Here is a 22,672-nt window from a genome sequence, read left to right as displayed (position 1 = left end):
GTGCATACTGGTTAAGAATTTCAGCTATCTTTTTAAAAAAAATTTTAATGTTTTTTAATTTATTTTTGAGACAGAGAGAGACAGAGGATGAGTGGGGGAGGGGGAGAGATGGAGAGGGAGACACAGAATCTGAAGCAGGCTCCAGGCCCTCAGCTGTCAGCACAGAGCCTAATGCAGGGCTCAAACTCACGGGAGTGTGAGATCATGACCTGATGACCTGAGCTGAAGTCGGACGCTTAACCGACTGAGCCACCCAGGTGCCCGAGAGTTTCAGCTATCTTAATGGTAGTAAGATTCCAAGTACATAAGCTTAGTTTCCTGATGAAAAGATTTCTAAACCTGAAAAAGACACTTCCTTTGGGAAGAAAAAAAATGAGCCTTTAAATGGATGTATTTAACTGATTTTATATTCGTATTGTATATCTTTAAATTCACCAAGTGTGTGGCTTTAAAATAATGATCTAAGAAGAGGTGGCTGCCAGTAAATATTCGTGCCTTCACATAAAATAGCTTTGAGGAACACTGAGGAATATGTCAGGCTCAATTTCCCTCCATACATCATATTACATTGATTCAAAGATATTCCCCCCTCCCATGTTCTGATTCTGAATTCTTACAGATGATGGCATCTCACAATCGTTATGAGCCAGACAGTTTTGATATGATTGTCATTGTCTGTGATGGGATTACTTGGTCATAACTGTTCACACTGTTGTCATTTCAGTTGAGTTACGTGTGCTTTGGAGGATACAGAAGTTGAGTTTAATTACCATTTAAAACGTCATCCACGATTCCACGATAATTGAGCATTGTCAGTAAGTGTAATTGTTATTTGAGGCTTAGAAATAAAATTTCAGAAATAGATTTGACATTATTGAAGGAAATATTTATTGCTGGAGGGATGCTCGCAGATCTACCCTTTTTGTGAAGCAAAATTTAAGCTCCTCAAGAAAAGAAGACACACTTAGAAGAAGATGTCTACTGAGAAATTTCAAAAGGATTATTATCCACCAAATTTGATGCAAAAGAAATTGTTCCTCTAGGAGGGAGGAAAAAAAAACTTCAAAGCATTAAGAGGCTGGTCTGATTAATGCACTACAGAAAACTACCCTTAAGACATTCTTCAAGGCTTAAGCAGTATTTCTATTTTTTCTTAGCCATACATAATGGCACATCTTACAATCACTGTCATCTGACGCTTGGTGAAGTTCAGTTTCTTTAAAGAATATGAAATCAGCTATGAAGCACTCCTTTTTCTGCAACTATTTCAAAACCACAATTTTCTCATCATATTAGAAAATAAAAATCCAAGAAAAAAATATGTGCATTTTGGAAGGGATAAGAATATATTAGAGTCACAGGTTATGAGGAAAATCTATAACCCAATAAGCAATGATGCATCATGAACAAGAATGGCAGCATAGGATTCTGGGTGCCTACAGTCAGCTTACTGTAAAACTTCTAACATGATTATGTCTCTAATTCAATTCCACGTCAAGCTATGAAACTATACAGGGTAAACATCAAAATAAAATTGAAAGACCATTTAGATAGAAAAATGAGACATTATATTATACATTTCTATAGAATTATTTTCACATACAAGGAATTCAGTCATTTGTGTATACATATTATCTTAGTACTCTAATAATTTAGAGAATGACTATGGATATTGATGAAAAATTATTACAATTCTTATATTTTATGAGAATTAAAAAATTAATCTTTATATCAGTCTCTATATAGTAACCAGACCTCTATGAATAATTTAGAATAATAAACACAAATACTCTTTTATATACCTACCTAAATTTAAATATATGTTTAAATTGATGTACTTAAATACAAGTGATATATATGTGGATATATATGCACATATAAATATGCATATTGTGACAAAATTCATATATTTGTATATAAGGCCATATCTTCTCTCTAAATTTGCACAGTGGATTCTTTTTTGGGGGGAAAGTTCAGTGTTCATACTTTCGAGGCTTTCACATGCATTCAACTTTTCATCTTGAAGCATTTATATATTCTTTTTATTTTAATAGTCCAAATACCCATTTTATTTATTATTTAATCAATGAGAGGAGGAAATTTCTAAGGCATTCTCCCATGTGAAAACATGGCAGAGCCTGTGTCTGTTTAGACAACAAAGGGCACAGGCGTGTGGACAGAAGAAATCTGCAAGTAAAGACAAAGAATAAATGAATGCTCACTAGGAAATCCAGGGTAAAGAGTTGAATGAAGTAATGACAGCCTCTCAAACAAACAGAATTTTTTACGAAAAGCTTTCTCTACCCTCAGGCACAATTACAACAGCTGTACCATACAGCCTCTATCAGTCATAATCTAGCATAGTGCCTCTTTCTATTAACCAAGCAATAGAGGAGCAAAAATTACTTATACCGGGTCCATATGAGGCACTCTGTTTGCTGCAATGCATTCTGATGGCTTAATTAGGTGGACGCTGTGGCACATGAGGTTTTGCAAGTCAGGTTCATCACAAAGGCCATATCATCAAAGCAGAGTGGTCATGGACTCCACAGCTAGATTACAAATACCAGTTTCTTCATTGAATGTCTTGTCACTGACTGTGTCTGTTTGCTTCCATCTACTTAACCAATTAGATAAAGCCTCACGCTAGTAGACTAAGGCTAATAAAGAGCCATGGAATTGAGTACAGCTGGCAATTTGTCTGGTTATTAAGATCTCATCTTCAACTGAGTGATGGTCTCTAGAATATAAGGAATGTGTTTTATTCTTTTAAGTATATGTTCTCTTTCAAGACCTGACACACCTAGAGATGGGATTTCCAATTCTATTTAACACTCACAAACACACACACATTAAAAGTCACATCACAATGTCAACTGATTTAATAATCAAAGAACTTCAAAATTGTGTGAATGGAATATGAAGGAAAGTCCTGAGAAATGCAATTACACTGACAGAATAAACCACAAATTCCAGATTTTTTAAGTCTCTACTCCATAGATCAGATATATTATTCATCTTATGAATGCTAACTTTAACTTGGTTAATTGGTTAATTGTCCAGAAAAATTTTACTACTGTTAATATATATACAAGAAACAGTAACAAGTAATACACATATACATTAATTCATATATATGTATATTCATACACACACACACACACACACACACACACACACACACACACACGATGGGTGACTCCTAATTAGCATTATAGATACCCATTTTGAGCTTAAGTCCAACAAAATTCAGAAAGGAATTACCAGTTCTATGACCAAATGGAAGTATATTAGTATGCTCATATATTTTCCACTTGATCTTCTGAAATAATTATATACTGTAAATACACATTAAATCAAATCATAGTGTAGCACTTTATGGCTAATTTCATTAATGATGCCACAAATGACGTATCCTCCAACAATGAATCTTAGGGTCATTTCTGACTCCTCTCTCACCTTTTCCCTTCTCTTCCCATGATCACTCAGCTTTTCTGACTCTATATCCATATGTTCCACAAACCTATCTATCTCTTTCCCTTCTCTGTTGCCTGATCTATACTGAGGAATCTGCCAGTTTTTTCTGTAATCTCTTCCTCTCATTGCCTTATTCATTTATCAATAAACAGTCAGTGAATAATTTCTTTTAGGTATTGATGATACTTTTGAAAACTTCCAGGAGTGTTTTCCTGTGTTCTATCATAATGATAATTTGTTATAATTAGAAAATTAGGTGAATAATTGATTATTATTTTTTCCTCCACATAGGAAAAATGTTTCCTCCAACCTTACAACAGTAAGATGCAGATGTCAAATAGATGTTAAATATTTGTTGAATTAATAAATGAAAATAAAAGAAACAACCTGATGTACCACAAATCCACTAAATTACAGTTCTCAAAAATAATCTTGTTAGCTTACTTCCCCTGTTTAAAGTCTCCCAGTGTCTCCCTGATGCCTAGAGTTTACATTTAAAGCTTCTTCACATGGTGTAAAAGGCTCATCAAGATTTGAACTTCAAACCTCTCTGGACTCCTCTCCAAACATCCCTTCATATGCACTTCTCCTTTCAAGCAAACCACACCAGAGATTTTCTTACATTCTTCATGCTCTTGTCATGAGCCTGGGATTTTCTTTCCCACTCACACCTCTCCAACCAGGTATTTTGTAAAACTAAAGTACACAGCTCACAGTAGGTGCTTAATAAATGTTAATTTTCCAACAGATTTTTCTCTTGCTTGCCTGCTCTGTGAAGTCTTCTGTGAGGTCCTCAAGTTGCTGCTCTGGGCTCTAAGGGACATTTGGCAATGACTCCTACTAGCATTTATCATAGGGTCTCATCCTTGATTACATGTCTGTTTTCCCTCAATGGAATTTGTAGTTAGTTATCGTCCTGCTACAACCATATAGTGCACATTAGGCTGGTAACACACATTATAGACAGTCATAATGTTATTATCAATATTATTAAGAACAACTTCCATATATGGAGTCCACTCAGGGACCCAAGTTCTTTGATGATTTTATGCTTAATTCAGACACAACACCAGCTAATTCTAACTTTCTCTCTACATAAGGAGAGATTAACTTATTCACCAAGGTAACAAAATGAATATATAGCAGAGATATTATTCAAATACAGGCCTATCTGAACCAAAAGCCATATTTTCTCCGCTACGACATTTTGACATTTTTGATGTTTCCTGAGTAGTCTTCCCTCGTCCTCCTCCTCTACATCCTTTCCCCCCCTCCTTTTCTTTCTTTTTTTCTCAGCATGGGTAGCTGTTTATTATTTTGGTTAAAATTAAATTGTGGAAAGTAACATTCAGAAAATATGTGGTTTCTCTTATTCTCCGGCTTTCTAGTTTTCTATAAAACTTACAGAAATGTATGACATAAAGTTTTACTGTATTTCATTTGTAGTAAATATTTTTCTAGGTATCATATTTAAGCATAAGTCATAAATTCATATTTTGTTTTTTCATGGTTCTTAAGAGAGCTGACCTGTGCACTAGCCACAGTGTGGCACAGTGTGGGCCAACAAAACAATTAGGGGCCCATGAAAATATTTTAATTTATTTTAAAATCAGAAAAAGAAAATTTACTTCTGTGGTAAAAAATCATACTCACACTAATGCCAACACAAACATTAAAATACAAGGTTTAATTTTCTTTATGGTGGAAGGAAACCTTGAAGTGTTCCCATGGGAAAATGGTGGCATTAGTCACAATGTAACACGGGGCTCTCAATTTCTTTTTACAGAAAATTTGCATAATTTAATTATTCTAATTTGGATATAAATTCCCAGATACTTAATGTCTGAATAAACATTTTATTAAGGTGTGGTAAAATTTAGGAGAAATTGTACTAATTAGGCAAAATCATTTTATAAAGTAATTTTAAGTTAAATAGGTTAATTTTCTTTGACTTATCCATACAATGCCTTTCTTCCAGCATGAAAAACTATATTTCTGAATCTCTAGATATTACTGTGAGATAAAAAAGCAAGAAACAGAGGTAAAAACAAAGCAAAATAACACCAGTAATGGCCTCAAATCTGTTCCCCATAATATCTCCTCAAATACAATTATCTTCAAATACTTTTATCCCTTTCTCATGAGAACCTTTCCTCAGAGAATAAACATTTTTTTTAATGTATTCAACCATTTCTTTATCAACTTAAATTTTGTCAAAAGCAGTGCTTCTCAAATTTTCCGTGTATTACATTGATTTGGGGTCTTCATAAAATTTCAGGTTTCTGGGCTTCAAATCTAGGCTCTCTTTTTCAGTGAGTCTGCCATGGGCCCTGGAAAACTATACTTTTAATAAACATCTAAAGTATTCCTGAAAAAAATAATCTATGGAAAATACATTAAGAGACAATTTCCTAGTCACACGGACTTGTCAAGTAGCATATAAAATCATGTAACTTTTGTTTCTTTACTTTTTTTTACTTTTCTTTATAATAACACCTCTACCAATGCATAATTGAAAGAGTTAAGTAACCCGTTAAAGTACTTTTAAATTTAAATGCTATATTCTTAAGAGGAGACAATTAACTTTTTAAGTTTTTAATACTAATTTCTGAATAGTCAGTGCAGTTAAAAAAATCAAACTGCCTCTAAACAGGCAGTCTCTATAGATTGCAAGTAACATGCATTCTCCTTATCACTGCCCATGACTACTTTGCTCTAGAAACTCAATAACCATTGGAAAAATCATCCCTGTAGATAAAAAACCTTTATAGGATGGTAGGGTGGATATATGCAATATTATTTTTAAATAATGTACTCCAAAGGAAATGTTTGATGATTCTATCACACTTCTATTTCCGAAATATCCCCCCCCCTTTTTTTTACATTATAAAGATTTTAAAAATCTACTTTGAAAGAATTCCTCACACCTATTCAAAAATCTGTCAGGCATGTGAAAGTTGAAACACAAAAAATATGTATATATGGGAACCGTATGTATATATGTCCTCTTATTTCTCGAATTTTACGAGAAGAATTCTGTCTTTAAAATTTATAATTTATCTGTGGGTGATTTAAATACCCAGATAACACTTAGCTCCTTGCAATTACCTTCATCTGGGTAAAACAGTAAGGTACGGAAGTGGTGGTGGATGGATAGGTGGGGAGGGTAAGCAGTAAATCATTTCAGACAATTTCACACTCAAGCCTTGTTGACATGAGGCAGGGCAAAGGAAATAACCCTGTCAGCACCTGCATCTTTAATGAAGGAAAACGCTGCTGCACATGTAGAGAATAGAGAGGAAAAAATAAATCATGTTTAACTTTAAAGTGGGCTGTCGGTTTTATTCAAATAGAAATGCACCCTTCTGTGCTTCCCCTCCCCATATATTTCCATTTAAAATCTTACAAAATACACCTAGATGATTCAACGTTGTGTTTTTTTTTTTTTTCATCATAGATGTTCTTCAAATTCTCAATCCCGTCCACTATATTCAAAATGTATACTTCTAAAACATATCATTTAATACATTTGTCTTTCATTGTCTTCCTGACATCTGTTGCAATCAGAGGTGGGTACTTAAAATGTAAAGATGGGGATCTGTCAGATTCCTTTGTAGGAGAGATTAAATAAAGATGTGGCATAGCCCAGATACAGCATGCCTCAAGAGATAACCGCAGTTGGTTTAAGAGTCCTTTGTATGTAAATAAGAGATGAGGTAAATTGACAAGACAAACGTCTAGCAGTGGTTTTCATTCAGAGGCAGGTTTTCAGGGGCTCTCTATGCAAAGAGGGGCAACAACTTGAATTGTTAGAATGGGCTTATCATTGCCAGAGCCTGTCCTTTAATTACACGCTTCCCTTAAAACTGATTTACTTTTGAACAAGAATAGTGCTTGATTTAAAATGCATAACTAATTTCTAGGCACCTCCCTGTCACACCAACTACCTTCACATACAACCCTGTAAATATACAAAAATGTAACTATGATAAAACATAAGCAGTTTTAAAAATACAGAGAGACAAAATAGAAAATAAAAAACACAAGCTGAGTAATCCATCAAGCCAAGCATTATATTCAAATAATGTTTTAATATTTAATTACAACAAGTAACCAAGGTCACGAAAACTTGTGGTGATAAAATATATTCTTGTGGTGATAAAATAATCTGCATCATGATGGTTATTTGCACTGTTTTTTGTTTCATGCCCTGATGCATCTGGTTCCTGTCTACACCTCTGCTAATGATGTCAACAAGTTAAACTCTACAGACCAGGTACTTCTTAGATTTTAGAAACTTGTTACATTTTTTTCATGTATCCGGCTTTTGAGATAAATTTCTGATGAAAGAGATATTCTTTTCTTAAGGTGAAGAGTGCAAGTAAATCAGGTGAATGAGAAACTGGATTTTTTTTTAAACCGTTTAATACTGGATCTTCCCGTCTTTGCTCCTTCTAAACTCCGCCGCTAAGCTCACTCAGGGCCCAGGTCCTCTACTGAACATGAGAAAGCTAGAACTACAATAAAAAGAATCAGGACCTATTTCATTCTAAGACTAATGTGAAGGAGGAGAGAATCTGAGGCTGATGACTCCTTTCAGTAGAGTTTTTTAATCTCCTTAGCCTGCAACCAATGCTCCTGGAGGGAGACAGTTATGAAAATGACTTCCCCTCTGCAGGTGTTCCTTTTGAAAAGCTAACAGTGTATTTCTGCCGGCAGGTAAATTACTTTGAAATAATTCTTGACCTCTGCGGTCCTGAGCAAGACATTGAACTTTACGCATCCCCTTTTCAGTACCCATATTTCTTTTTAAGGTATTGCCTCACAATGGACCCAGAGTTACTCATCTGTATGACCCAGTGTTAACTAATTGATAACTGATCAATCACCTTTGAAACCAATCTACATATGGTATTCAGCAATGAATTCGTGTATTTTAAGCTCTGTTCAGTTATAAAAATGCTTGCATATAGGATAGTAATTGCAGAGTTTTGACAAATTTTAGATCTAAATGTTCAAGTTGATTAGTCTTCTCTGAAATGATACAGTATCTTCTTGAATGACAAGGTAATTTTATATTCCATAGGTAAACCTTACACCCTCCTCCCACACACATCCATGCATGTACTCCTTCTTCCAGATAATCTAGATAAATAAAGAAGATTCAAACTACACCTGATCATTTTGAGATTTGATTACTCACTCAGTAACTAGATCATGGATTAAATTTGTTGACCTGGAACACTCACAGGCTGGCCAGACAGTTTAAGGATAATTAAACCTAAACTATATCTTTATCTATATATATGGATGTGCATAGTTTTAAAAACATTTTCATTCAAATACCCTCTTAACCTCGAGGATTTGGAAAACAATGAGTTATTTTGTACTTAATTTGCATTTTTCATATACTTTAAAAATGCACAACACTTTTTCATATCGCCCATTTTTGATATTTGTTTCATTCACTAATTTTAATCAATACTCAACAGAGTACTGGCAAGAGAAGGGAATGTAGAAATGGGTTAAAAATAAAAAACTTGCAGTAATTTCAGTAGTGTATTAATCTAATTCAGTGCAAGTAGCTAAATGCACTTGGCTACAACAGACTAAATTTTCTGTATACTTTCACCCTATGGAAATGTTTCAGTGGTTTATACACAACTCCCTTATCTGTCAGGTCAAAGTATCAATCTTAACCCAGCAAGGAAAAAAAAGTCAAGCCCCTGGATTATTTGAGAATCCTGATTTGAGTGTGGGCACACATGATAAATTACATATAGTTGCTGAATATTAAAATAAATATAACAATAAAACAAATAAAAATCAAGCTTCAAGGTTTAATCTAATGAAACACCATACACCATTCTTTTGTGAAGAACTTGTCTAAATTATGATGCTCTGTTAAATCTATCCAAATTAACTCCTATTTGTCCCTATAGTTTTGTCTAAGAGGAAAGTTGACGTTGTATTTTGATCAGTGTATCAATATATTTTTCTGTTTTCCTCTACCATAACATTAGGTTGACTTAATTTCCCATAAGAGAGTTTAAGTAAAGCTTTTTACAGCAATATTATTCAGGCAGCATTAATAAAATTATGAGTTCAAGGAAACCAGTTTCTAACTTCACCAAAAACAATAGTAACTATGGCAGCAACATGGCAGCGTGTCGCATTTTTATTCTGACATTGTTGGGCCTATTAATTAACATGTCAGTTTTAAATACATCACTTTTTTTTTTATGGTCCTTTTCTATGTTACTAAAATGCACTGTAACTGCTTTTCTCTTTGTGCTACACATTTCTCCCCTACTATAATTGTTCTTCCACCATTCTAATTCCCTAAGCTAATGTAATAACTCCTTACATGTTTCAGTAACAGTGAATATTTGTCAATTTTCTCACTTTCTCTCGGGAACTAATAAAGTGCTCTGTATTCAAGAATATTTGATCCCTGAAACATATCAGCACACATACTTAAGAAACCATTCACACAGACTTAAAAATTTGAAAGCAAATGAACAAATTTGATTTATAAGACACACAATGAAAAACAAATTTAAAGCAAAGAAAGTACATTGATCATGGTTTGATAAAATAAATGCATGGCACTTACCTGGAATAAGCTGTGCCAGGAACAGGTGATCTTCTATCAAGCTGAGGAGTGATATTATGACCAAAAAAGGAACATGTTTCCATTTCATCTTTGCCCCTTCCTTGCATTACACCCAGCCAGTGACGGGTATGTTTTATCTGGGAGAAAAAAAAAAAAAAAAGAAAAGTATTTTTAATGGTTAGCTATATTGAAATAAAGATGATATTAAAAATATTTTCTGGGGGTATCTGGGTAGCTCAGTCAATTAAGTGTCCGACTTCGGCTCAGGTCATGATCTATCTCATGGTTCATGAGTTCGAGCCCCACATGGGCTCTCTGCTGTCAACACAAAGCCAGCTTCAAATCCTCTGTCCCCTTCTCTCTCCTCCATCCCCCATTCACGGGTGCTTGCTCTCTCTCAAAAATAAACAAAGATTAAAAATTTTTAAAAATATTTTTTCTGAAAAAATTATAGTTCAAATGCAATTGAAATATCATTTTAAATTATAAAATATATAAATAGTTAAAACAAATACAACTTACACTGAGTATATTTTAGGATATACATTTCAAACAAATATAGTATTTATTAATTTTGAAAAGCCGTTTTCAATCAGATATAAAATTTTTTTTTTCTTTTTTTTCAACGTTTTATTTATTTTTGAGACAGAGAGAGACAGAGCATGAACGGGGGAGGGGCAGAGAGAGAGGGAGACACAGACTCGGAAACAGGCTCCAGGCTCCGAGCCATCAGCCCAGAGCCTGACGTGGGGCTCGAACTCACGGACCGCGAGATCGTGACCTGGCTGAAATCGGACGCTTAACCGACTGAGCCACCTGCGCCACCCAGGCGCCCCATCAATCAGATATAAATAGCAAATAAGTCCTTGGTTTTCTCTACCCTTTAGCCCATGCCAGATAAATGATTTTATTTCTCAATTTGGTTGGAACATTCTCGTCAGGTCTAGTTAAACTCAATGGTTATTCATTCACTAAGCAAATATTTAGAGACAGCTCATAATGAGCCAGTCACGATGCTACTTTGAAGGTACAGCAGAAAACAAAATTGAATATTCTCTCTTTATTCAGGTATATAAACAATTTAGGGCCATTTTAAATACATCGATTTATAAGCACATTAAAAAAAAAAAACAGCCTTTGTAGGGGTGCCTGGGTGGCTCAGTCAGTTAAGTGATCTGACTCTTGATCTCGGCTCAGGTCACATCTCAGGGTTCGTGAATTCAAGCCCCACATCAGGCTGTACGCTGACAGCATGAGACCTGCTTGGGATTCGCTCTCTCCCTCTTCCTCTGCCCTTCCTCCGCTTGCTCTCTCTCTCTCAAAAATAAATAAACATAAAAAAGTATTTTAAAAAATTCTTTGTAGATATTCAATTCTGAACAAGATACTCTGTATCAGCCACGAAATAGAAGATAGTGCCTTACAGAGGATGACTTTAACAGATGGCAGAATAAAACTAAAGGAATTCAGGTGGAAGACTGATCAGTCTTGCTTGGGAGACCTGACCAAACTTCTACTAAAGAAATGGCATTTAAGATATGAGACAATATTTGATAAGTAGAAAAGGAAGTACCATTCATATTGAGAGAACAAAACAGACAAATATTCAAAGGAAGTGTGTGTGTGTGTGTGTGTGTGTGTGTGTGTGTGTGTGTGTGTGTATTCCAATATTCCAATAATACACTGATATATTCAGGGTAAATTGTAAGGGTAGTTGTTTGGATGGATGATAGAGTTTCCCAGAATATAGCACGATAGAAAACTGAAAAGATAAAGACAGGTAATGAGGAATCACTGTGGAGTTTGATGATATCCAAATTACTGAGCAGATAACTCTGGTAGAAATGTGAAGGAAAAAAGTAATTACGAAGAAAATTAACACAGAGGCCATAATAATTGTTCAAAAACTTATAATAAATGTTCACAAAGGACATTGGGAAAGGAAATAAATCGAATGGCTGGTGTTGGGGTGGGGAGTCCGGTGACATTACACAAGAATACTTTGCAAGACTTAACGATTAGATTTAGGAAGTAGGACATAGAAAAACATTCATTCACTTAGCCAAAACTACATAAATAAATCTACCACAATATAAAATGTAATTTGTCCCCAAAGAAAAAATAAAGCTCTATAACTCATTTTATGACACTGAGTGCCAACCTGAATAAAAGGATGACCTGCTTGATTCTGTAGGTTTATCCACACAAAGCTATTATCAATTTGTCTATCTGAGCTGGGCTGTCCTTACTTTATTACTTATCACTGTATAGTTAATTGTCCACTTTTCATTTAGCAGAGCCCTCCAATCCTTCTGCCAGACACCTACAATCATCTGACCTCACTTAAGATATTTGAGGATTATTTCTTCTCTTAAGAATTCTGCAAGCAACTCCTGTCTGAGCTAGAACCTTGCCTGCAAAGAAATTACTCTTGTCTGCTGAAGATTCATATTGCTATCCATCCACTTTGTCTCAGAGCTAATGCCTCTGGAACTCTCCTCTTCCTGGTATACTACTCATAAATGGCAGCATATACCCACATTATGTTCCATGCATTATCTGTTTTAAGTGTCAAATGAGAGTCAAAAGTAGATTAGATTTCAGATAATCACAAACCTAGATTAACAGTTCCACTAGGCAATCCACACTATGCAGTTGCTAGTTTGTCCCGAGGCTCCTTTTCAGAGTTATCCATTGGTGTTTTCGCTTATAGTCACATTTCTCGGTGTTATATAGATGATTAGTTCTTCCAGAGAAAATGTATAAATACACTGCATCCTAGTAATTTCTGCTCGACTGGGTTTTGATAGAATAGTTATCCTATCATCTTGAATTCTGCTTGCCTAAGGATGTTCTCATATTCCTCTTCACTCTAAGATTTGACTATTAAGTGCACTAGACATCAGAGGCCCTGTGATAAGATAAACCTACTTCAGATTCTTCAATGTACATAAGTAGTTTTGCCTTAGCTTTTGATGTACATAAAAGCATGTATGAAACTAGAGACTATTTATGATTTGCTTATTATATGAAATTTTAGAATGATTACATTAGATAAATGATATTTTATTTTATTTTTATTTTTTTAATGTTTATTTTTGAGAGAGAGAGTGGGGAAGGGGCAGAGAGAGAGAGAGAGGGAGACACAGAATCTGAAGCCGGCTCCAGGCTCTGAGCTGTCAGCACAGAGCCTGATGTGGGGCTTGAACTCATGGACTACAAGATCATGACCTGAACTGAAGTCAGACGCTTAACCGATGGAGCCACTCAGGTGTTCCTAGATAAATGATATTTTAAAGTGTATTTATTGGGGCACCTGGGTGGCTTGGTCGGTTGAGTGTCCGAATTCGGCTCAGGTCATGATCTCACGGTCCGTGGGTTCAAGCCCTGCGTCGGGCTCTGTGCTGACAGCTCAGAGCCTGGAGCCTGTTTCAGATTCTGTGTCTTCCTCTCTCTCTGCCCCTCCCCTGTTCATGCTCTGTCTCTCTCTGTCTCAAAAATAAATAAACGTAAAAAAAAAGTGTATTTATTGAAATTGAGATTTCCATATCTGTGGTTGGTTACATTCTAACAATTTCATTAATAATTACATATAAGTTATTAGCTGCCAATAGCCATCAATCAAATAAAGGCTCACATCAAACAGATGAATTCTTCTTTAAAAATCAATGCAATAATCATAAGAAAATAAAGCTGGAAGTATAAATATTTATTATAATTGGTTGAACTCCTACCAGTCATGTCAGTAGGCAGATACTAGTTCAAATTTCTAGAATATTTTAGTATAAATATTCATAAAACCAAATTTTATTATCTAAGGACAATTCTGTGAATTTACATGTTAAGTAACTAGTACTATAGCATGATTTTAAGGTAGAACTCACAAATCAGAACGGGCAACTGCGTAATTTGCTATGTACACACATCGTAATCGCTTGAAATTTTGACCTTTAAGAGTCCTGTCTGAAAATGAAAGTACCCCAGGGTAAATTATAAGCTAAACAGCAAATACACTCACCCCTTATTTAAAATCTCATTTTTTGATATATTAATAATAGGACAATTGATTTTAGTGAAGAATGTGATATAACTGCATTTAGATGCTCTCTGGGTATTACAATATAGTGAACTCAGCAACCACAAACACAACCCCCTATGAAAATATGAACATTTTCCTCCATAGATGTGTTCATACAGTGCCTATTATCAAAGTGCTAAGAATGCATATTCATATGGTTTTGAATTAAAAACACTAACATCGTATGAAAAAAGAGTTCCAAAGCTGCAATAGCCCTTTACTTTTGCGAAATATTAGTCTGAATGTGAGAATACAGAATTATTTAGTGTAATATTATGCTTTAAAATAGAATTTTGTTGGGAACGATAAATCTACGAAAGTAACACAGTGCACTGTTTTAGAAGCATAGGTGGTAATACCAAATTCTTGAGTGTGAATCTCAGCTCTGCCACTCAGATGTTGTTTGACTTTGGGCAAAAAAATTCAAGCTCACTTAGCCTCATATTACTCCAATATAAAACGTGAATAAATAATAATAATAATAATAATAATAATAATAATCATAGCTACATCACTGGGCAAAATAATATACGTGGAGGGCTTATAAAAGCATCTCTTTCAAAAAACAAAGGGTCTGTTTCATCTTCTAATATCATCATCATGACCCCAACTTCAAATAGCATCCAATGAGGTTCCTCCAGGGTGATGATGGGAACAATCTTAGGTTTGTATTTACAGGTTGTTTCACATTTGAATAGTGTCCGTTTTAGGCTTAACTTGCAAGACAGTAGGGGTTTTGATTTATTTTAATGAACTTGATTAAGTTAAATTTATATTTGATAAAATGAACTAATGCACAGTGTAAGTTTAAATTTAACAAACATATAGAGCTATGTATCTTCCACCTCAATGAAGATATTAGACAGTCTCCACAGGGGCCTTGGTGTTAAGAGCTAATATTTTATGTGCACATGTGCATGTATACATGTTGCTAATGCACACTTTCAAATAAAAATAAATGTGATAACAGGCTGATCTATTCCCTGCTATTCAGAGGAAAACTGCCTTAAAGAGAGTTTTAAAAATATGTATTTGGGGAAAAATTTGTTCTACTGATTACTAATTAAATTTTTCAGGAAGTAGAAAAGTGCCGTAAGAAATAGATTTAGGTAAATGTATGGTCCAACAAAGTCCAAAACACTTCTTTCGGCATGCATTTTGGATTACTGAGGAGAACACAAACATTTCCAAACCTTATCCGTGTATCATGAGGACTATATTTCAGTTTCTTCGGAAACTCTTTAGCATCGGTAGCTCTCTCTCTCTCCAAAGTTTTCCTTGTTACTAACCAAAATTTGTTAAGTTACTCTACTCTCTTGTTGTTTCCTTTTCAGTTGAAAACAAAGAGTGGTCTGAGAAAGCAAAATATTTTTTGGAGTCTTGTCCTTCTCAGCCTTTTCATTGTATTCAGGTTACGTTTAAACTGATTATCTGTCATCCAGTGAGTCAAACGTTAGAACAGCTGGAAACGTTCCACAACACAAAAAAACCAACGACTATTGTTTCCTCTGCACTGGTCTTAGAAAAAAGAAACAACAGTGGCTAGTGAGTAATAGCTGTGTCCCAAAACGGGCTGCCCTTGTGAGATCAGTGGCCTGGAAAGGCCAGGCTCCTTTTGGATTTTACATATAATAGATAAATCAGTGGACAATCCACACACAGTAAGGACATACTCTTCCTCTTTACGAATTGGATTAACTGAAGTTTGGTCTACTCAAATAGGAGTATCCCCCTAGAGAACTTAAAGGAAAATCAATCATGAGAAAGTAAAGGTCTCTACTCAAAACAGTCTTTGGAAATTTTGGAACTTAAAAAAAAGAAGAAAGAAGAAAGAAGAAAGAAGAAAGAAGAAAGAAGAAAGAAGAAAGAAGAAGAAGCAGCATCCGGGGCATCTGGGTGTCTCCGTTGGTTAAGTGTCCTGACTTTGGCTCAGGCCATGATCTCACATATCATGAGTTCAAGCCCTGCATCTGGCTCTGTGCTGATGGCTCAGAGCCTGTAGCCTGCTTCCAATTCTGTGTCTCCCTCTCTCTTTGCCCCTCCCCGCTTGTGTTGTTGTTTTTTTTTTTTTTCTCTCTCTCTCTCTCAAAAATATTAAATAAACATTAACTTTAAAAAAAAATTAGGGGCGCCTGGGTGGCGCAGTCGGTTAAGCGTCCGACTTCAGCCAGGTCACGATCTCGCGGTCCGTGAGTTCGAGCCCCGCGTCGGGCTCTGGGCTGATGGCTCAGAGCCTGGAGCCTGTTTCCGATTCTGTGTCTCCCTCTCTCTCTGCCCCTCCCCCGTTCATGCTCTGTCTCTCTCTGTCCCAAAAATAAATAAACGTTGAAAAAAAAAATTTAAAAAAAAAAAAAATTAAGAATGCAAAATTAGGTGTGGTGAGAGAGCTATAAATAAATACTTTTGCACAGTTAATATATGGAGAGTCCTGTGCCAGACAAGTCAAACTGGACAAATTCTTGTTAAGTTAGGGTAATGTCACATCTCTTATAAAAAGTACATTATTTGAAAATATCATACACATATAAAAGCAGAGTACTTAAAGCATGCATTTAGAGCTAAATAGATTAAAACATTTAAACACACACACACAGATGCACTTGCCTTATAATTAATTCATTTATAATAGCTTTGGCTTTACTTAGGGAACCCTCCCCTCATAAAAGAATGTAGATATTATACATTTAGTCAAAATGTTTACATTATCCTAAACCCCAAATTATTAACATCCTAGATTTAAAGTGTCATTATTAGCTTAATGATTTCATTTATATATGTGAATTTTGTAAGGGAAAAAGGAGAGAGAAAAGAAACTAAAAACAAAGACACTTTGGAAAATGAGTTCGAAATAAATACTGAGAATAAAATACATGATTAGAAAATACAAGACTAAAGGAAAGATAAAGGTATACTTAGAAAACTGGGTAAGAGAGTTAATCAGAAAGAACAGAACTAAGGGAATTAGCAAGATTTTCAGTTGTTTTCTACCTAATTTTTTGCATCTCCTGGTTATGTAGACAGAGCTATATTACAATTCACACACTTCAACTTTATATTGATGAATTATGGACCCCATATCCAATTTTGCCTCCATTTAGTTCACAAAGACTGATTAATTCTCATTATATTTCCAGGAAACACATCATTTTAAATTCAGGGCACAGTGATACACCTCAGGCTATATATAAAGAATGAGATGATTTGAGACTCTTATCTGTATCCAAAACATTCTGAAATACCTTAGCAAGTCAGGACACAGTCAAAGACACTAACTTTTTTACTTAGTCAATTTACTTAATATAGTCCATCTATTTAGTACCATGTAGACAGATATGTTACCATGAATTAATAGAAGTAAAGTAAACTGAAGACATACATCCTTTTGAATTCTTACTCTTCAACCTATACCAAGTTAAAAAAAAAAAAGAAAAAAAGTGCCATAGACAATGTTTCTGTCTGCTTAAAATTCTTATGTTGAAACTTAATCATCACATTCCCAATGTGACGATTTTAGGAGCGGGTCCTTTGGAAGGTGATTGGGTCATGAGAGTGGAGTCCTCAGTAATGAGATTCATTTCCTTTTGAAAGAACCCAGTCACAGAGCCTGCTAGGAACCAGGAATTGGCCCTCACCATATACCAGATCTGCCAGGGACTTGGTCTTGAGCTTCCCAACTCCGGAACTATGAGAAATAAATTTCTGTAGTTTACAAGCCACCTAGTCTAAGGTATTTTGTTATAGCAGCTCTACTAGACTAGGACAGTAAGCATTTTGCCATAATGTAATGGATCTGCTATATTCCTAATGACCTCTAAAATGTTTGAACTTCTGTTTCTTTGTTTTGTTTTGTTTTTTTAATGTTTGTCTGGAAAGAGAGAGAAAGCAGGAATCCTGTTGAAATCGTGAGCTGAAATCAAGAATCCAATGCTTCATTGAGCCACCCAGGCACCCCATGAATGCCTGATTGTTTTACACATTTCATTTAATTAGGGTGTTTAAACACATAGCGATGCATTTGATGATAATATTGCTTAAAAGAAAAACATCAAAAGAAATAATACTAACTAGCAGTAAAATGAACTCCACCCTCCCTTGAGGTGTTCTAAGAATATTATTATGGTACAGTTTTAGGAGAATCACCACAAAGAAAGAACAAATAATTATTTTATTGCTACAAAGTAAGAATCTGAAGCATTAGATAATTCTGAAGACACCATATACAGAGAATTCAAAATACTGATGGACATCTCCAAATAAAGTATCAAACAATCACTAGGAGTTCTACTTAATGTTTGGCCTCCTTTCAGCATGTTGAAATCAGCCCTTCATTGGTTTAAAGCAATGTTAGCATGACTTTTGAATTCGATATTTTAATACAGTGCTTTGTGAGAATTCATACACGCATTTCAAGATTAAAATATAAAAATCAATGAAGACAGTAAGATGGTTGTCAACCACTGGCTAGACTATCTTATCTAAATGATGGAAATGCAGTTATGTACAAAAATAAACATAATGTGCTATATACAGGGCATGATGAAGATAAACACCAGTCTCTCTACTACAGCTACCATAATCATTAAAGAATCAATGCCAAATTAAACTTCACAAATCCTCAGGGGGAAGAGGGAGGGGGAAAAAAGTACAGCAGTAACTGCAGAAAGGTTCAAATCAATTTTTAACCCTAAACATAGTGAAGTTCATTAGTATTGCTAACACAGCAGCAAAGGTAAAGACAGCAAAATGGAGATTTTTATCTTCCTTTTGCTTTAATTATAGGGTTGCTTCAGGCAACCTAATTTTCAGACTTGTTTTTTATAAAAAGATTGCGCTGATATACTAGTGGAATCATATTAAGACTAAATAAATTTAAAACATAATTTAATATAAAGAAATTCTGCATGTAAAGACACAGTATGTAAAGATTTAATATACCAACAATTATACCTGATTTTCGTTCCTTTTTTAAAATTTTGTAGCTAAAATGAAAGCTGTCTACATCAGGCACTCTTTTCAAAATGAATGTCCAGATTCACAAAGATGAGTCCTTAAAAGTATACTCATGTACACGAAGACAAAAAGAAAGCAATTTTCAAACAAAAGCAATTTTCAAAATGCTCTGCTCACACAAGCTCTGTCAGATGAATTCTATGCCCACTTGACCCTCAATCATATTTTTCATTTCATCATTCTGATGAAAATTAGTGGGGCACATGATGTTTGGTCATCCTAGCTGAAAGTGAATCCAGTTGCAGACATATTTTTCTGGAAAATATCTTTCAAGTAACGTAACATGGAAATAAACAGCAGTGGCCTCAGTACTCTGAAAAGAAGTGTTGCCTCCGACAAGTTAGATTTATTGTAGCACTGATAACAACAATGGAGGAAATTGTCTGGGCATTGGTTTACTCAATGAAAAGTTACATATGAAACTGATCTAGGTTGACACTTATGTTGACAGAGAGACAGGTAGCAAGGTAGAGAGGGGGAAAGGGAAAAAGAGCAAGAATAAGAGAAAATAAGAGAAACTGAACAGTTGATTTAGCTAAGCATGTTCTGGTGGCAGTTCCTGGAATTAACAACAAACCAATTGTATAGCAGGTGAGGTTAGTTATCTTCTGAACATGCTCAGCTTTCAGAGTGCCGCTGTGATCATTCTCTTCTCTCTGTTTAATCTAATTGAAAAGGAATGCCTGGTGACTCATTTTTCACTTTAGCGACCAAGACTTCAATTAAAGCCAGCCATACAGCAAGCTAAAGGTAAACCACCCAAGCTGTGTTACTATTAAGCTTCAGTAAATACAAATATCTAATAAGGTTAAAAAGTGTATTTAATGGACTATGATGTCATTATCAGATTACTTTCTCTAAAGACAAAACAAAGAATATACCGAAAAGCATATTAAAATGACAATGCCCAAGGGCCTGTATTTCATTTATTTAATAATATTTCTTGGGGGCGCCTGGGTGGCGCAGTCGGTTAAGCATCCGACTTCAACCAGGTCACGATCTCGCGGTCCATGAGTTCGAGCCCCGCATCGGGCTCTGGACTGATGGCTCAGAGCCTGGAGCCTGTTTCCGATTCTGTGTCTCCCTCTCTCTCTGCCCCTCCCCCGTTCATGCTCTGTCTCTCTCTGTCCCAAAAATAAATAAAAATAAAAAAATAAATAATATTTCTTGGAGAACCCACTATGTGCCATCCTAAGATTCAAAAATTAATACCACATAGTCTTTGCCCAGAAAGAGCTTATTGTATGCAGGGGAAACACACCCAAATAAGGAACATATATGATGGTATTTATGTCACAGAGTTAGAGTGCTATTCTATGAGATTGAAGCAATCAGTGTTGTGGCAAATTGGAAAATGTTCATCACGGAAGTAAACACTTCAATGGATCTTGAAGGAATGGTTGCTGTTGATCAAGCCAAAAGAATTTAAAACTGGAGACGAACGGAATTCTAAATAAAAGTACCAACTGTGCAGAGGCATGGAAGAAAGAGTCTGTGTGTTTGAAGAACAATAAATGATTTCATTTGGTGAGACTTCAGGTGACATATATGTGTGAGGCTGTGACTGGAGAGGAAGTTGAAAAAATTGAACAAGGCCAGAATGTAAAGAGCTGTGTGCATAACAAGACACAAAAGCGGAAGAATGTACTGAACAAATGTGGTTTCTAGGAGAAAGCTCTGTAAATCCTGGGCATGAAGCAAGCAAGTCTGGAGATCATGAGGCTGCATAGGTCACCGTTACAATATTCTACATTTCTAGCACCATGGCAAAGTCTGCCATTTAGCAAACACTAAATATTTGTTGAATTAATGGATGGATAAATGAACACAGTAATATGAGCACAATGATATGCATCTAAACTAATGTACTTACAGAGAAATAGGAAATACAAACACAAAAGCTATTATATTCATGCAGTCCATATGTCTATGAAGTCTGCCATTACATTAGGCAAAAAATCATGGTGGATAAAGACAAAACGCTTATAGAAACATTGTACTTAACAATATGAAAAAGAGCAAAATATACTCACTTTTTCTTATTTGTTTTTATTTTCTAAACAAATTAATTTCAAAGACACTGCCTTGAATGTGTATGGAAACCTAAAATTAGCTCAATTCTATTGGGAGATGAGTCACAGCATCATTTTTAAATGGATGTGACATTTAAATTAAAATCTATTACTTCAGGTTTGACTTTTGAAGTATCTAAATAACTCTGTTTTTTACAACTATTCATATTAAGCCTTGATATTAATTTCTAAGCTGTGAGTAGATTACACACTAATACTTAAATGAGCTGCAAATTTTTAGATTGCTTAAGAGCAAATAGCTCTGGAAATATCATTACCCCCAATGCACACACAGCCCAGTTAATCTGAGCAATTGTCTTCACTTGTGTCGGGTTAGTTTATGAAGATACAGTGGCAGAGAAGGGATAAAAGGAGCAAGCATTAGATTTCAGCCAGCTATTAGTAATGCTATAGCAAGAAAGACATTCATAAAGTAGCAGAAGAGCAGGTCAAAGCCAATTTTAATATGTCAACATGCACAAAGACATATAACAAAAAGATTCACCCACAAAAGGCTTTGCATGAAAGATGGGGAAAAATTCTGTGACTGGCAATTGTGTTGCACGCATTCTAGAAGGCAAGGGTTTTTGAAAGGCATTTAGCTCTAAAGCATTCAGTGTTCCCGTGAATGTCCTCAGCAGGACCAGAAATGGAGGATTCAATTTTCAAAGATAATTGTGTCAGATAACTGTCTCCTGCCTTTTCAGCAAGCATCAGATAAATACCTAATTACTAACCAAGTGATTTTAGAGCTATATAGCTTAGGCTGGTGTGCAGGCTACCTAGAAAGACCTGGCCATTCAACGTATCAGGAGGGAAATACAGTTGGATTGTAAATTAATTTCATTTATTTGGCTAATGAAATCTTACCAACTATCCTATCCTAAACAAATAATTTTTCATTTTAACAAAAGAGCAGAAATTTCAACATAAAATCAATTACAGCCACACAAATAACTTTTCACCACAACCCATTCAAAACAATGTACTGAAAATTAAAAAAAAACAGCTGTAGTTAGAAGTTTATTTTCTTTGGGCAAGCCTTGTATAATTATATTGATGCTAGCTTCTAATACGACACAAGAAAAATCTTAATATTTCTGGAGGTTAGAATTTGGTTCAACTCTTTTCATAACCATTAGCCATAAATTCATGACTATTCACTTTTAAACGTATATGTAGGAACACTCAGCTGGGCTCTTGACTACTTCTGAGTTTGACTCCCTGTCACATTCCCGGGCTTTACTTGCTATCCTATGTTGTCATGTGTGGTATAAGGCATAAAATTAAGATCCAATATTATGTGCTCTCTTGACATCTGGTGAAACTGGGATAGTCTCAAGTGGCCTGACTTCATTTCCCTTCCCACTCCACTCCAGTGGGTAAGATCCTCTAGCAAAACAACCTTCTTAAGGTTTT

General features: G+C 35.1%; 1 protein-coding gene across 5 annotated transcripts in view; it reads right to left on the bottom strand.

Annotated features, from left to right (window-relative positions):
- Nucleotides 1-22,672, bottom strand: part of ROBO1 (roundabout guidance receptor 1) — a 1,149,709-nt gene that overhangs the window by 977,521 nt on the left and 149,516 nt on the right. For all 5 annotated transcript variants that reach the window (XM_086675711.1, XM_086675709.1, XM_086675710.1 and 2 more), the window contains exon 2: nucleotides 10,094-10,230. In XM_086675711.1, coding sequence (XP_086531837.1) covers nucleotides 10,094-10,181 — 88 coding nt within the window. In that variant the 5' untranslated portion in view covers nucleotides 10,182-10,230. The remainder of the gene's footprint in view (nucleotides 1-10,093; nucleotides 10,231-22,672) is intronic.

Source organism: Puma concolor, chromosome C2 (assembly GCF_028749965.1).
Source record: "Puma concolor isolate L17-30 chromosome C2, mPumCon1.1.hap2, whole genome shotgun sequence".
Classification (NCBI taxonomy): Eukaryota; Metazoa; Chordata; class Mammalia; order Carnivora; family Felidae; genus Puma; species Puma concolor.
This window is presented reverse-complemented; position numbering and strand designations above follow the sequence as displayed.